The sequence below is a fragment of the Archocentrus centrarchus genome, chromosome 20, assembly GCF_007364275.1.
Source record: "Archocentrus centrarchus isolate MPI-CPG fArcCen1 chromosome 20, fArcCen1, whole genome shotgun sequence".
Taxonomy (NCBI): Eukaryota; Metazoa; Chordata; class Actinopteri; order Cichliformes; family Cichlidae; genus Archocentrus; species Archocentrus centrarchus.
The window spans coordinates 28,390,403-28,406,837 of NC_044365.1; the positions used below are offsets into that span (position 1 = coordinate 28,390,403).

Sequence of the window (16,435 nt, forward strand, 5' to 3'; positions counted from 1 at the left end):
TCTGGGAGCTCATTGATATAAAGTGCATCTCCCCACTTGGCTCACTCAACACTTTCATAATAAGAGTCATTATCTTCAGCACACATCTTTCTGCTTCATTTAAGCCATTCTTAACAAGGAGCATCTATCACGGAGGTGCTACCGTTCTGCGGTCGAGCTGACCTCCAGCACGCTGATTTATTCCTGACCGTCTCCTCTGCTCTGTCTTTCACTCTCACTGCAGGACAAAACTGCAGCTGTGAGCCTTTTTAATTATCAACACATAATTTAATACTTCATCAGTCGTAGGTGGTCGCTGGACAGGGTGACATAAGCAGCCGTCAGGCTCTACACTGGCATCATTTTTTAAACGGTGACGAGGGCATGTTAATAGAGCAGGTAAATAAGGGCAGAGCGATTACAGTCACGTCACTTTGATTAAACTTTGTTTCTTGTAACAATTTGTATACTAGTATTTAATTTCAGATTGCAACTTTGAATTGAATAGAGGCCATGCATCATGCGTGCGCGTATGAGTGCGAGATGAGATTGGTGATGCTGTTAGGCTACCACAGCATCATTATTTTGATTTTGTCCTCCCCTGCTCTGGTGACTAGGCGAAGCAGTGGGACGCTGAGAGATGAGAGTGAGGAGGTGCAGCCAGCTGCGCCTGGACAAACACAAGGACAGCACCACCTTTGATGACACTGTATTAAACCAATTATTCACTATCAGGGATTGTTTCCCGTGACAGTAAATGTTTTGTTTGCTTAGCTCAAAAAAAAAAAAAAAACCCAAAAAGTAAGTAGCGAGTGGGTTGTCATCTACAGCTTAGGCAGTGGAGATTGTAAACATGTTTTTCTCCCCCCCCTTCCTACAAGAGGATAAATAAAGACGACTGCTGTTAGAAGATTTAATTCTGAGAAGCCTCTCTCTGGGGTTCTGTGCTGCACTAAGAAGCCCATTGTGAAAAGCCTTCAATTAGCAGAGCAAGCCTTCGTCTTCTGACCAAAGTCACCTTGAACAATCAAATTATCTTTAAATTTAAATAAAACAATCGCTCCCAATCAATCACAGTTCATTAGCGCCATATAATTCCCATTGCCTCTCAAAAGCCTCTCCTTTCATGCAAAGCCACACTTCAAATGTATGCGTGTAAGGTCATCTACAAACACACCTGTGGGTGCACAGCAGAAAGAAACACTAGACAACAAAGGTTTACTGTGAAATGTCTTTTATTTCCCGATCACACAAAGCACAGATGTGTTTGTTTTACCCACAGTTTGAGAGGTTTTAGCTGGTTTTGCAGGACTTAGAAAAGTTTGCAGTTCGCTGCCTCCAAACTGGCAGTCTGCAGGGTATGTGGGGGCAGACAGACACAAACAAAGTCAGTTAGATGAATTGCTCTGGTCAGGTCTTTGCATTATCAGTGAGAATCACACCCTCTGTGCTCGAGTCTTGACACACGGTAATGATAAATGACTGAAAATCCTCCCTCATCTCCACAGAGTTAAATTATACAGCTGTCAATCAACCGTTTTTTTTTTAGGATCGCACACATTAAAACCTGCATCCAAAATTTGAGACTTGAGGTAAATAGTTATAAATGTAGAAGGCAGTAGTGGTTTGGCACCCCCCCCCCAAAAAAAAACTATTTCTTTTATCCCTGAATGACAATAAACCATTTCCCATGTGTGTTTCGTTTAACAACTACAGATTGCTGAGTTGTTTCCATCTACGCAGAAGCGACATCCCGCTCTTGGTTTCATCTAAATCACTCCATCACAGCTGATGGAAGTAAATGCCTTTTCCCAAGCAAGGACAAATGGAGGAGGCTTGTCTACACTAAAAGCATTTCCACGCTGCAGGACCAATCTCCAGCACCCTGACCCTGACCAAGGTCATTTCTGTTCAAACAGCAAAGCCAAAGATGGTGTAGTGAACCGATATCCCCGGGTCAGCATGGTGCATCCCTTCTTGGCAACACTGAGTTGTGTAAACTATCTCCAGGCTTCAGCACAATTTTATGGTTCTCGAGGTCACAGCTGAGGATGCTGATTTTTTTTTTTTTTAAAGAAGGTTTAAGAAAGCCCTGTGGATCCTGCAAAGTGCCCTTATCTAATCATCAACTGTCAGCCCCAGATGTCCTGTAAGTAGCGCTTCTCCTCTCTAAGCCCTGCCAGTCTTTTCATGGCCTCCAGTTGGTCCACCTGCAGCTCTGTTTTAATTATTTCCATCAGGGTCTCATTCACGTCTTTAGCCATATTCTTAGCGTCCCTGGAGAAAGAGAGAACAGATGTAGTAGGCAAAAGAGCAATATAATCGAGCGACAGGATTTTTATATATCCATACACCGTGGCAAGCAATCTTTTAGAAACCCGGCAAGCACAGCCGGGGCTGGAGTCTATCCTGGAAGGAAATAGCTGAAATATCCATCTTGCTGTTGCAGTCATACTGGGGGAGATTCATCATCCAACTGAGATATTTTCTGACTCTAAAAAATTCACCCAGTCCTGATGTTTCAAAAGTCATCCACTCTAGGGTGGGGAAAGCAGACAAGTAGGATGAAACATGAGGGAAAAAAATGTGGCATGTAGCTATATCACCCTGACGTGATTTGGCATGACACATACATGCCTCTGTGGGTTCAGTTAGGTCTTTGTTCTGACAGAATCAATGTGGTGCAGGGAGAAGGGGTGCATATACAATATAAACATAACACAATACCGCATTACAGTGAAAGCAACAGTTGCCAAGATATTGAGGAAGGGATGTTATTTTCAGCTTTAAAAAATATACTTTCTTACAAACAAGGCACGTCAGCATCTATCATTCACGAGTTAAGCTTCAGAAAATAACTCATTATTATTTTCATGTCAAATAGCCTCAAATTATTATACTTTCTTGTATGGTACTTTATTTGATCCATCAGTGAGTAACACTCAAAAGAAATATCTTCAAAGACAAGAAGTAAGAAGTCCTGCAACAGACGATACTGCTCCCCCAGCGCCCTGATCTCAACATCATCAACCGAGTTTGGGATTCCATGAAGAGACAACATGAAACAACTGAAGCCCCTTCACACAGCATGTTCAAGGAGGGAATACTGCACCTTTATTTTGCCCGTAGCTTTCTGTATAAAAGGTACAAAGACAGAATGGCAAGGCTTTGTTGCTGCACCTTGAAGCCAGCAGCAGAAGCGGTGACAAGAGCCGAATAGTCGTCTGTGTAAAAGTCAGAGCCGGCACAGCAGGAAGCTGACACTGCTGTGTTAGATGTCACGCCTCTCTGATTCCACAACCCTGACATGCCATGTAAAAATCACACACTGGGGTGGTGTGGTTTAGTCTAAACAAGCAAATATGTCATAAACAGGGGTCTTCTTAGGGGGATTAAGGCAGAATCTGAGCAAAAAAGAGCTCAAGACTGTAAATCCACATTAGAACCATGGCAAGTTCTCTGGCAGGCCTGAAACAACGTACCTGTCAAACACCTGCAAGTGTTAGCTGTTTTAAAGCCAAAGGATGGTCAAATAAAATACAAAGCTTCATTACTTTTTAAGTGTCTACATTTTTTTGCATTACCGTATAATGAGCAGATAAACAAAGCACAAGATTCTTATGTGCTTTATCATTTTTCCTGCTCATTCACTGAGTCATTGAAAAACTCCTGAGTCATCTTCAGTGACTCAGGAGCAGAAATGACCATAAGTCTGCACGCTAACTCAGGAAGCCTGCCTCAAATCTTCAGTCTTGTATTCTGCGTGCATGGGCACACAGTCAGTTTAACAGGGTTAGAGCCCAAATCCCAAACGCTGCCCATATTTCAAAGTTAATTCATTCTGCAAGATGATAAACTTCATTATGGTGATACACACCATAGGTTTGGAATGACTGCTCCAATGAGCTGCTTTTGTAGCCTTCTGTTTGTGAGACACTGACTGAACCTACTGGCTACACAAAGGCCCAATATGAGATAAGTAAGGATCATTTGGAAATCATGCAAAGCTACTCTAGAATAAAAATATGAATGTGCCTAATGTTGAAAATAATCTATATTGACTTGATAAAGGTAAACCATGCATGCAGAGAGAGCCTACGGCCTGATTTAGACTTGTGCGGTGAAGCTTTGTAGAGCCTACAACATAACCTACATAAGTGCCTGACATCGTTGCCACCATTTATGCTTGTTTTGGTGCATTGTGCATTAATTACCTTGCAGTTGTGGTCCAGTGTTTAATATGCGGTGACATCCAATAGAAACAAATAAAATGCTGGTACTTTTTCCCCTCTTGGGTCCCCACTATGTGTGGTGGTCAGTTGTTTTTTTTTTTTTTTGGGACAAACATATTTATCCCTCAAGTTTTTCCACTTCTCTGTACATTCCTACACATACATACCGATAGTTTCAGCAACCTCCCTCCAGGAATTTGCTGTTATTTGTGAGTACTTGTATTGATACTACGATTATTATTCCTTTAATTGAGATGATCATTTAAAGGAATAAGAAATTCAAAAATTCTGATGAAAAAGTAGCCGGAAATACACAGGAGGAATTGAAACTTCTGAACAGACCAATCACAGTAGTTCTGGGCTGCATTAACGAGACGTGTAAATAAATTTCCAGGAAGGTGCACATCAGGTTACATTGCAGGGTTTCGGAGGGGTTTATGGTTATGATGTTATGATGGTGAAGCATAAGTGCGTGCCAAAACGAGGAGCTGAGTGAAATGCTCTCAGTCCTTTCACTTACAGCAGGCACTGATACACTTAACAGAAGTGCATCCACGACACAGCCAAACAAGGTGAACATTGGGATTAAAAAAAAAAAAAAAAGTGCAGTCAGGAATTAATTAAGGTTGAAATAAAATTTGTGTCACTCTTACCCGCAGACATAGAGGCAACCGTTTTGTCTGAGCAGGATGTCAGTGACATGTTGGCTGTTAAGAAGCAGATTGTGTTGGACATATCTGGGACATGCAGCTGAGGTGGTGGTGTCCTCGTCCTCCCTGTGGTCTCTGGAGAAACACACCTTGAGGTGGCTCAAGGTACCGCTGGACACAAAGCCCTCAAGTTCCTCTCTGGGACAAGACAAATTGCAAGCAGAGGTTATTAAAGTTGTTCCTGTAATCTTGGGCAGTTTGCTCCTTACTTGTGAAAATTAGACTTGTCAAAGATAGAGTCTGTTGGTGTAGAGAAAAGATCAGGTGACAGTGAATGGGAGCAACTGTGTGAGACAGCACCTGTTCATGGTTTTACAGGAAAAAACTTTTAATTTAACAGTTTATCAGTGTCTATTTATTCTTTCACAACCAACACTCCCTTGGGATATTTAGCAATAGTTTCCACCGTCTCACAAGACAGTAACTACAAACATGTCCTATGAAAGAAAAAAAAAAACCCCTGTCAAACTCAACACAGAACACTGATGGGCAAAAGGTCTGAGCAAAAACTGTGCCAGACAACCACTTTGTCTTGTTTAACAAGAGAAGTGCGAAAAAATATGGATTTCATAAGCAAGGTCGAGTCACTGTTATAAGCATCTTTTTACAATCAATCCTCCCAGCCTGGCAGTGGGGTGTAACCTTGCTCTCTATCTGTGTTTTGCTTGCCAACTAGTCCTTCTTCTGCCTCAGTGTTTTTACAGGGCCTGGGGTGCTATTGGAAGGGAAGGCAGGAGGAAGGTGGTGAGGGAGTAAGGTTTATTGTGGCTCAGAGCATCTTGTTTAAAGTTAAGCAGTCAGAATGAGCAGAAACACACACAGTCATAACAGCCCCAGCTCCGAGATCAGGGGTGAAGGTCTTCGCCTCAGGGGGTCTGTGTTTTGCAGTAACCCCTAGACTAAAATAAGGCATTTTTTGATAACACAGAGACGCTGTGGTGTGAATACTAAAGGGAGCGATGCACACTGTTGCCCTTTGTTCTATTTGAAATGTCCAGAATTATTAGTTTTTCTGCAGTGTGTTTACCATCTAACCTTCATTTAGAGGCATCATTAAATTAAAAAGAATTTTTTTTTTTTTGACCAAGATATGTGATTAGGAAGTCTGTTTGAACACAAGAGCAACAACATGAATAGCAAGGAGAAGGATTGCCGAGTTTGTTTGCTTGACGTCTGAATATAAATCATCGTAGATTGATAACCGTGCGAGCAGAAAGCGGCGGATGATAAATGACAGTTGACTTCTTAGAAACACACAACAAACCGAGGTTTTATGAGAGCCAAAACCTGCCAGACTCCTCGGTGTATTTCTACACGTAACAGCCTGTGGCAATATCCTGGACCCTAACGTGAACCCAGCGGGCCTTCCAGTCATGTTTTCCCTACAGCACGAAATCACACGCCATAAAGAGGCTGAGGCATCAGAGGGAGGGATAAGTGCAGCAGAGGCGAAAGGGGAGGACAGGTTTGATGTGGCATGCAGGCAGATGAGCATGAATCTCTCAGAGGGATGTTAAGTGCTGCGGTTGATTGAGGCACATTGCGAGCCCTGTTTGTCTTCTGCATTCAGAGCACGACCGGCGGGTTGGTCACATCCTGTCGTGACATTCTTCTTAATATTTATAAGCATTAAAAGCAATCTATGCAAGTTTACATTTCGACCCCTATTCCTGACAGCAGCTGAACTATTCTTTTAAAACCTGGGACACTTTAAAAAAAAAAAAAAAAAACACGACAGACTATACTAAGCAGGTTTTTGCATTCCAGGGCAATGCCAGACATCAAATTGCACTTAATTTAAGAGAAATCCAGCAGGGATGAATACAAGCAGTCAATTCAACTACAGGCATGTCGTTCTCATTCTGCTAACCTATTTAAATTAAGTACAAACGCTTCATGGGTGGCTCATAAAACACAGACTAATCATATTGGTCAACACTGGGGGGGTATTCATCAGAGAAGCCCACACTGTGAGCAAACACTGCCTGCTACCTGGCTGCGAGTTCGTATTTAACTAACAGATAGAGGAAACAAAGGGGAACAAACAACATCCTCTGTGATCTATTCTTGTTTGATTAAGGATGCTAATCCATTCATGCTATTTAATCCTGCAAAAGAACTCGATCAGCGCACCGGCGTTGAGCACACGCTCACTGCTGATACTACCAAGAGCTGATCAATTAGTATGGAGTGAGGAGAAAGAAAAGCCAAAACAAACTAATCAGACCAAAGATCTCTGAGGATGATGTCAGCTCACAATTCAAGAAAGGCGGTATAATATTTAGCACAGTTTAAAATGGTTCAAACTTAAGGTAACTGCTTCAGATCCGCGTTATAATACAGCCTAGCGCCTGCGTTGAAATCTAAAGCATTAAATCTTCTCCGGGGTTTCTGCTACCTTTCCCTCCTGGGGCCTCCCCTCCTCAGTGGGACCACTCTCTTTCCACCCAAAAGAAGAAAAGGTAAAAAGAATGAGAAACAAAATCCTTTTTATGTGAAACTGTTTGATTTCAGCACAATGTGAGAGCTGTTGCTGTCATTTACAGCCGTGCTAGTAACACGTCTCTCCTCTGCCCTCGGTTATCGTGTGCGTGCACGCTCGCACGTGTGCGTGTGTATGTGTGTGTGTCTGTTTCCCCTGTTTGCTCCAATCCACCTCTCCTCACACACGGATCACAACCAAGCAGAATAGAGACCGGGGAGTGAAGATAACGTTACTTGAGATGAACACGGCTCATTAGGGGGGGGAGTGACAGTCCTTCAGATTCGCCTTAAGAAAAAAAAAAAAAAGGCAGAGAGGGAAAAACACTGCTCCAGTTCACAAACATCCAGGCTGTGACTGAGTACAACCATTCATTGAATCTAAATACATTAGCAAATACTGAATCAGTTTAGGTTTGGCTGTTGACACTGAAAGTTGTTATGGCTAACATAACTGTTGCATTTACAGGTCTGTGCAACAGACAAAGGATATATATATATATATATATATATATATATATATATATATATATATATACAGATGTGAACAATATACTTTCCAAAGCTTTTAATTGAAAAGACTACAACTATGAGTTAAAAGAACCTAAAATGCTCCTAATGCTACAGTTGCAATGAGGGAAAACAAGGGATGGAGACCACGGTGCGACCAAAATGTTTTTGACCGTGTGCAGTGAACTTGTGATTTTGTTGCCTTTGAAATGGTTGCTTCGAAGACGGGTCCAGGTCTGCAACCACTCGCAGTCAGTTGCCATGTGCTCTGCAACCTTGCGTTTATGTAGGAATATAAACCGAATACAACCAGTTGAATTGAGTACCCTGTTGCAAAGAGTCGCATTGCAGATGAGTTCCAATCGTTATTATAAACAGACTCAGATCGACTGTGTTGGTAAAGCATTTGTGTTTTGAAATTAAATGGCAATTATTTGCCAACCTTTTGCCAATCTGTCTGAGAGTGATTGCACTCAGTCCGAGTCAGGACTGGTTGGCTCCCTCCAGACAACCTGTGCGATCACCTTGTGATCACTGCAATGACTTGCAATCGGTTGTGTGAAAAAATTAAATGCAATCACTGGACAACCAACTGATGTTTCGTAGTTGCAAGGAGGTTGTCATCGTATTTTTACTCTACTGTGACTGAGGCAAAAAGCTAAGCAGAACAACAAACTTGGATGATAATTCTCTTTCAGAATTAACACTAAAACCAACCTTAAACAGACTTTTGATCCAATTTTACAAATATAAGGTTTAATGATTTCATAAAAACATCTTTAGTGTAGCTTTAATATCACACATTTGTGATTTAGTTACCTTAAATATTTTAAATATTACTTTTGCAAATGGGGAAAAAAAAAAGGAGAAATGAAAAAAAGTTTTGTTCGCTGAGTTTAATAAACTGCAGTCTTCATTATGCAGGTCACAGATTTTAATACACGGAAAGTGCATTAGCAAGGTAAAGAGGGATGTGGGTATGAAGAGTACTAAATCTGAATCACAAAAGGTATGTGGGTCTGAATGATGAGAGAACTGAAAGCAAAAATACACTTTACCTAAACAGATAGTCTCGCTCTCTGTGGCGGCATCCGAAGAACAGCCAGGTCTCGCCAAATACGGCCTTGGGGTTCTTCTGCCTCTCCTCCTCTCTGAAAGTCAAACAACAGATGTTAGTGGTCAATCAGTACAAACAGACTGAGGCCCAGCGGAGGACAGCGAGTCCTTCGTCACAGCAAAAGGTTAAAGAAATGATGTGATGCTATTAAACACTGTCTGTAATGACAGGACACTGAGTGGCATGATTACCTCATACACAGAGACAACCTGAGTGCATAAGGAAGGACATTATATGTATTATTACATTCTACACAAACACAGGTCCTATCAATAGAAGCAGTTGCTGAAAATGAATCTAGGGCTCAGCGTGTGTGTGTGTATGTATGTGAGTTTTACTCATACATTTATGTGTGTACAAGTGTTACTCAGTGCAAAAAAAAAAAGAAAAACTGCTCCTGAAAAAGTGATTTCTCTTGTGGCTTTGGAGTTTGGCAAACCTCCCAGAGTCCTTTGCAGGCAACAGCAATGCAGCAGCACAAACCGGCTCTGAGGATGCCGTTATCTGTGCCACACACCTGCTGCAAAGGTGACAGCTCTCTCCCAGATAACAGTTGACCTCTAACCTTTCATGATGCCATCAGTCAGTTGACTGTCTAAAGAGACCGGCATTATCTGTTACCCTTGCTGTGGGTGGGTGATTTGGGGAGGGGGCTGGCTGAAGTGACCAACCATGACAAGGGGCTGAGAAATACCACAGAGAGGCACTGAGACTGGGCTCTTTGTGCTGCACTGCTGCGCTCAGAGGATATGGTGCCCATTTCCCTAAATCCCATCCTTTGGTATTCACAGACAGACTGAATCCTGCTGTGTTTTCCAGCTATCGCAAAATTAAAATGGCAGCCAACGCCTGAGACTAATGGAGGGATCTTGTGCTTAAACAGGTGATGATACTTTTAATTTTGTGCTGAAATAGTTTGCTGGTTAATTTAATAGCTTAAGTGACAGAATAATAACTGCAAAAGAAATTGAATTACCGTTATCTAAATATTTTTTAAATAATCTAAAAAGATGCAAATTTTCAAGTACTGAACACAATGCTGAGGACTGTGAGCTTCCACATTACACTTGTAGCACAGCTGGCTTCAAATCATCTCATGTCTCTGTCTAAAACTGCAAGATGAGCAGAGAAGATTTTTTTTTTCTCTTTATGATATGATATTAAGAAAAAAAGCTGACTGCACATGAATCGTTCTCCATGCAAAATATAGTTTTGAATGGATGTGGAGGCAGTTCTGTGTGTAGGGCCTCCTTTGAAGGCACAGGTTAGAACTGGGCTGGTTATGTTTCACGTGGGAACAATAAATAATCAAGATTGCCTTTGCACAAGAGCAGCTAATAAGACTCAGGTAGCCAAGACAGTTCAAACAGCACGAGGCAGATTACTTAAACAAGATGGAAAAATCTGACCGGAACAGCAAGATGAAATATGTGATATCCACAAAAACAAACATCTCATTCAAAGTCAGGAAAAAATCTAAATTTAGCAGAAGACTCTGACTCTGAATTGTGTTGCCATTACTGGATGATAAAACTCTGAATTGGATTATAAAGGACGCGGCACATGTTTCTGCATTTAAAGAGACTTGTGGTGGACAGAATTTGCAAAATGCTGATTTAATACATTTGTTAAGCAAATATTTCAAATAACTGCTTGTTTCTGGATATCAAATTTGAACATGTTGCCATTCACTCTTTTATCTCTCTGTATATTAAATATGTTCAGGTCTTAGACTGTTGGTTGGACAAAACAGGCAATGCAACAAAGTCGAGTTGACCTCTAAACATTTTTCTTACAACCCTGTTCCCAAAGAACATGATGTAAAATGTACAAAAGATTAGAATCCAATGAGTTGCAAGTCATAAACCTATTTAACTGTAAACCGCAGAAAGACAATATATTAGGCATTAAAACTTGGATGCTTTATGTTTTTTTTTGGAAAACATGCTCAATTGGTATACAGGCATGTTTACCACTTTGCAGATATAACTAAACTAACTAAACACGCACGCTGCTGAACAACACACAAAATGTGGTTTTGCATTTGCCTTGCTAAAATAAGTAAGCTATTCCTGAAAAAAAATATGTTGCTCCAAAATTTTGCATTAATGGCGCATTAAAAGATGTGCAAGTTGCCAGCGCCATGTGCAATATTGCCCTCACCCATACCATCAGGAATGCTTGTACTGAACTGAGTACTGCAACAAGCCAGATGGTTCCTCTCCTCTTTAGCCTGAAGGACATGGCGTCCACGATTACCAAAAACAATTTACGATATTGATTGGCCAGACCACAGGAGAGCTTTCCACTTCCCCTCAGTCTATCTTAAATTGACTTGGGTCAATTTCTAAATCTTGTTTATGTATGGATTTCCCTTGAATGGTAGAGATCTAACTTGCAATCATGAATTCAGTGACACTGACAAAGTGTTGCCGAGCCCACACAGTGATTTCCACTATGGAGACACATCTTGTTCCTAATGCTGTTCCACCTGAAGAAACTCATGGCCAATCAAAAACTGGTTCTCAGCATTGTTCCTTGCATATAGTCATTTTACTGATATTATGTAACAAAGATGACAGAATTTCCAAATTCTACATAATGTGTTTTCAGCCTGAAACTGCTCAACTATTACCCCACAGAGTCTTTCACAGAGTAGTGACGCCTTCCCTCTCTTTGCTTCAGAAACGTCTCGGCCTCGCTGAGATTCTCTTTTTTATCACCAATCATTTTACTTTACTTGCTGCCAATTCACCTATTTAGGAGTGAGATGTTTATGAAGTGTTTATTTAGCATAACACATCTCTGAATTTCATTTTCCCTGTTGCAACTGTTTTGAAACATGTTGCTGGCATCGAATTGAAAATGAGTATGTTCTTTAAATATGCATGCATTCTTCTATGACGCCTCTGTAGTACACCAAATTAAATATAAGGCCTAAATGACTTGCAAATCATTGTGTTCTGTTTTTACTTAAATTTAACACAGCATCCCAGGTTATTCTGGAAATTAGGTTGTATATTCTGACATTTTATAGACTAGAGGATTACATTTTTTTTTAAATAATGAAGAGATTAATCAATTGTTAGTTGTAGCTCTACACCAATTAGCCAAAGGGAAAGGCAACTCAATGCACAAGTGTGACTGCGAATACTAAAAACAAAGCTTAGCTCTCATTAATTAAATGTAAAGTTGACGAGTTAGTAAGAATGATTTAGAAAATATATTTGTTTGAACTTTATGCCTGTGACTGAGACCCAGTAAGAGAGCTGTCTGGATGACTTGATCTGAACGCTCAAATCCCATCCATTAGCATCCTGGACGAGATTCTTCTGATCTGCAAACAGCCTCAAGTAAACTCATTTTAGTGTGCTCGTCTCTCCTCTCGCCGCCTGCCCTAAAGGGATCAATACCAATATGAAAAACCTGGATTCCATTCTGAGTAGACCACACCGGCGCCTTTCCCTGAATACAAATCACATCACACCACATACCCACACTATAACAGCCTGCAATAAAATCCCAGGGGAAGGCAGCATCTACAGAGAACTCCATTTGGGGTCGAAATCAGAGGCGGTTGCCTTTCAGTGCCATTCAGATGATCAGCAGGAGGTGGAAACTGCAAGGGAAGCTGAGGTTAAGACCTGGTAAACATCACAATTATCTCATATCTTTCATTTTCATCTTTGCACCTCAATGCGAGTAGTGCTGAGTGGCTTTCTACATTCTAAAAATACAAAGAGGCAAAACACAACAACAGCTTGAGGCTTAATCACTGAAACTACATTGCAGAATTACACTATACATTCAACATGATGAATTCAAAACGTTTTCATAATAAGGAAGCAAGATACTAACTGTAGTCAGCTGCCTGTTTAGACTGATAAATGGAAGTTAAATATTTGCTCACACAAAAAGACAAACTTTAATACAAATTGTCATACTGAATGTGCCAAGTATGCCTACTGGCACACCTCAGCATTAAACTGAGAAAACAGACCACCCCCCCCCCCCCCCCCCCCCCCCCCAAAAAAAAGAAAAACTTATGTTATGGCTTCAAAGAGGATTAAGGCTAACCACTCACTTAAAATACAATATTTGTTTAACTGTCACTGCTTCCAGCTAATCAGAAAGACACTGAAAATCACATTCTCCATAAAACCCTTCCACGCACACCACAGCAATCAATACCAGACCACTGGAGGGCCTTATTAAAATCTCCTGGGACTACCAAGTGAGCTTCTGACCTTTAGAGACTCTTCTTCTACTTGTTACCAGTGCAACAAACTCGTACAAAGTACTTTTGAAAACAGCCATCGATTAACAGTGGGGGTGGAAGAGGGGAGAGGTGGGAAGATCGAAGTGTCCCCATGTTGTTTTGTTGCTAACAGGGCCCTTCTCGGGCCTCGAGGCAGATACGGCATCCCGTTGACAAACTGGTGATTGTTATCTCCTATCAGAGTGCAGCGTCAGCCGCCGAGGCTTTGTTTGGAATCTCAAGTTAGACTGTGCACAATGCCGCGCACCATGACAGCTTTTTACAATCCTCGAGCAGAATACGCAGCTGGCAGGGGAGAAGATGAGACACACAGACGGGGAGAAGGGACTGTTGAGACAGTTGGGCTGATGAATTGATTCACATGGGCTTATGCTGGAACAGCGACGAGCTACATGACATCAAAAGAAAATAATAAGAAAAAAAAAAATCCTAAACTGAACTTTAAGGATATATTTGATTAGAAGGTTTTGCATTATGAACACACAGCCTTCCAAAAATCAATCAAGGTCCTCGTGTGCTGCTGTAATAACACACTTAAATGCGTATTTTTATAGATTTACATTTTAGAGAGCAATTCTTGGCTTCGGCTGTAAGGATGAAAGTAAGACTAATATGTTCATATCACTGCCTTACATCAGAGTACTGTCCTCTGGCTGAGCCTTTATCATCAAGAAGAAGAGTCTGCCTGTGAGTGCTGTGACCAGGTCAGTCAGAAAACGTGCTATCTTCATTGCTCCATCCCACAGGCACAAGCAAAGTCTCACCCCAGATGAACCACTCATCCTTCTCCAAATCTGCTGCAGACAATCCAACACTGCCATCACTTCAGCCAGAGCTGTGTCACCTCTCAGAGCAATCACACGCGGACACCACCCGCCACAACAGAGCAGACATCCGGGGGATTTAGAGACAATTGGAGTTGACTGGGCACAACCTCATTTATACAAAGCCACCCAAGAGTTAGACATGTCAGTCTGACTAAAAAGGCTTACTGCGCTTTCTGACAATTCATGGTGGCTGTAAGCCTGGTTCAACACACTGGCATCAGCCTGAATCACATTAAATTCTTCTGACAGGTCATCTTCTTGCAATCTTGATTTAACCATCAATTCAGACAATTAAACAAAATCTCATATTTTCCTCAAAATGAGAGTACCCTTCAATCACGGACTTACAGCGCAGTGATGGTTTAACTAGCTGGAGAGAACTACAGCCTACTAAGCTAACAGTCAATATCCTCCCATCACTTCTTTGGCAATTACAACCAGTGATTTACTCCAACATGACCACCACCCTACTGGAGTTTTTACATTCAAATCAATATCACTCCATGTGCTGTTTTAACTCTCGGCCCTTTATCACAGAAGTCATAAATCTGTGCATCAGAGAAGGTCTAATTTATTCCTGGAGAGATAAGTAAAACATCTGACATAATCCCTGACGTGATGGCAGCCCTCGCTGCTAGATTTATTATGGCTTATGTGATGTACATGACGTGGTCTTTTTATCGGCTTTGAGAAGGGTCTTATTTAATTGTCTCTGCAGATTACTAGAAAATATGCAGAGATGATGAGCACTTAACATCACTTCAACATTGTGAATATTCATTAAAGGGTGCGTAATTTCAGCTGAAAATATGTGTGCCACACTTCGCACAAATCAGCACATAGCCCGATGCTTGACACCAACATTTCAGTGACCTACTTCAGCTGCGATTTTGGCATAGATTCAAGTGTATTATTACATGATACTTGAATCCTCTTGATGGAGACATTTCCAAAATGGGAGAGCTCAAAATATGCAACGAGCCTCTTATTTGATAAAAAAGTCACTTGTGTTGCAAGTTGATATTCTATTGTGTAATCGTACCTTTGCTGGAGGAAGCCAATGAACGGAGCAACTCCAGTGCCAGGGCCAACCATGATGAAGGGCACTGATGGGTCAGGGGGCGGCCGAAAGGAGGAGTTGGGTCTCAAACTGACATGGATCTGGCGTCAGAGGATATTAAAAAGCATTTAAAACAATGAGAGTAATTACAACAATGCTGAGAAGCCACTGTGGGCTTGCCAATCAATTAATTGATCTACTTGATATTCTAAGATATACTAATGAGGAAACTCATGAGCTTCAATTGGAATCCATAGAGTATGTGGTGGAGAGGATTTGCTTCCTGTAAGTTGAATATGGAGTAAGATAACTGTCAAAAAGATGCGTGCATAATTCTAACATTCGTATTCGTATTTGAGAAACTGTGCGGCTCATCTTTTTGACAGTTATCTTACGCCATAGTTGAACTAATTTTGTTTAATTAACCACACACAACTGGCCCCAAACTTCCTCTCTTTACACGTCTCATGCAGTAAAGCTGAGTTTTCAGAGCAACATAAGACATGTAGTAGAAACCGTCTGAATCCCAACACAGCACAATTTCATGCCATTGTGTTCACTTGCTTTCATTTTTTTTTCTTCTAGTACCTTTTGAACCATAATACTGAAAGGAGAATGGGGCAGTCAACCTCTCTTGCCATTTTATTGGAAAAATCAAAACAAAGAAAAAGTAAGGACCAGTAAAGTGTAGCAGGAATTCAACCTAGCCAGACGGGGTACATCTATTTTTTCTCACCCTACGAGTGTTCGCTTACAACTACTACAGCACTTGAGCACTTGTACCAGCAAATATGAGCACTTAGAAATTTATCAGCCAAGACCACAAATGTGCACAGTCACTTCAGTTTTCGCTACCCCAGTCTACTCATTACCTTTGGCAGCGCTGGGCTGCTGGACGATTCAGCCTTCCCAGGGAAAACCACGCCAGGATTGATGAGGTCAAACAGCCAGCCAGTACACAAGCCTCGCCTCCCCGCAGGCCGGCCAGAGCATGCTGGGATCTCTACCACGTTGAAGACAAAATGAAGCTTTCCTGGGTGTCTAAGATGGAGCTACAGAGATTGCACCACAGATGGTTTGAGATGGAAAAAGGCAGAGACAGGGGGAAACATCAGCATGTGTGAGTGTGTGTGTGTGTGTGTGTGCGAGGCATACAGACAGACGGTGACAAGCAGGGATGAAGTGAAAACAGAGTGAAACACAGACAGAGAGGCAGAGGCAGAGGGAGAGCAGAAAATTA

At 41.5% G+C, this 16,435-nt stretch overlaps 1 protein-coding gene across 1 annotated transcript in view; it reads right to left on the minus strand.

Moving 5' to 3' along the window:
- Window positions 1–1,208: 1,208 nt before the first annotated feature.
- Window positions 1,209–16,435, minus strand: part of mtrr (5-methyltetrahydrofolate-homocysteine methyltransferase reductase) — a 29,283-nt gene continuing 14,056 nt past the window's right edge. The window contains 5 exon segments of the mRNA XM_030757204.1: window positions 1,209–2,256; window positions 4,865–5,059; window positions 8,971–9,063; window positions 15,178–15,296; window positions 16,068–16,247. Coding sequence (XP_030613064.1) covers window positions 2,112–2,256; window positions 4,865–5,059; window positions 8,971–9,063; window positions 15,178–15,296; window positions 16,068–16,247 — 732 coding nt within the window. The 3' untranslated portion in view covers window positions 1,209–2,111.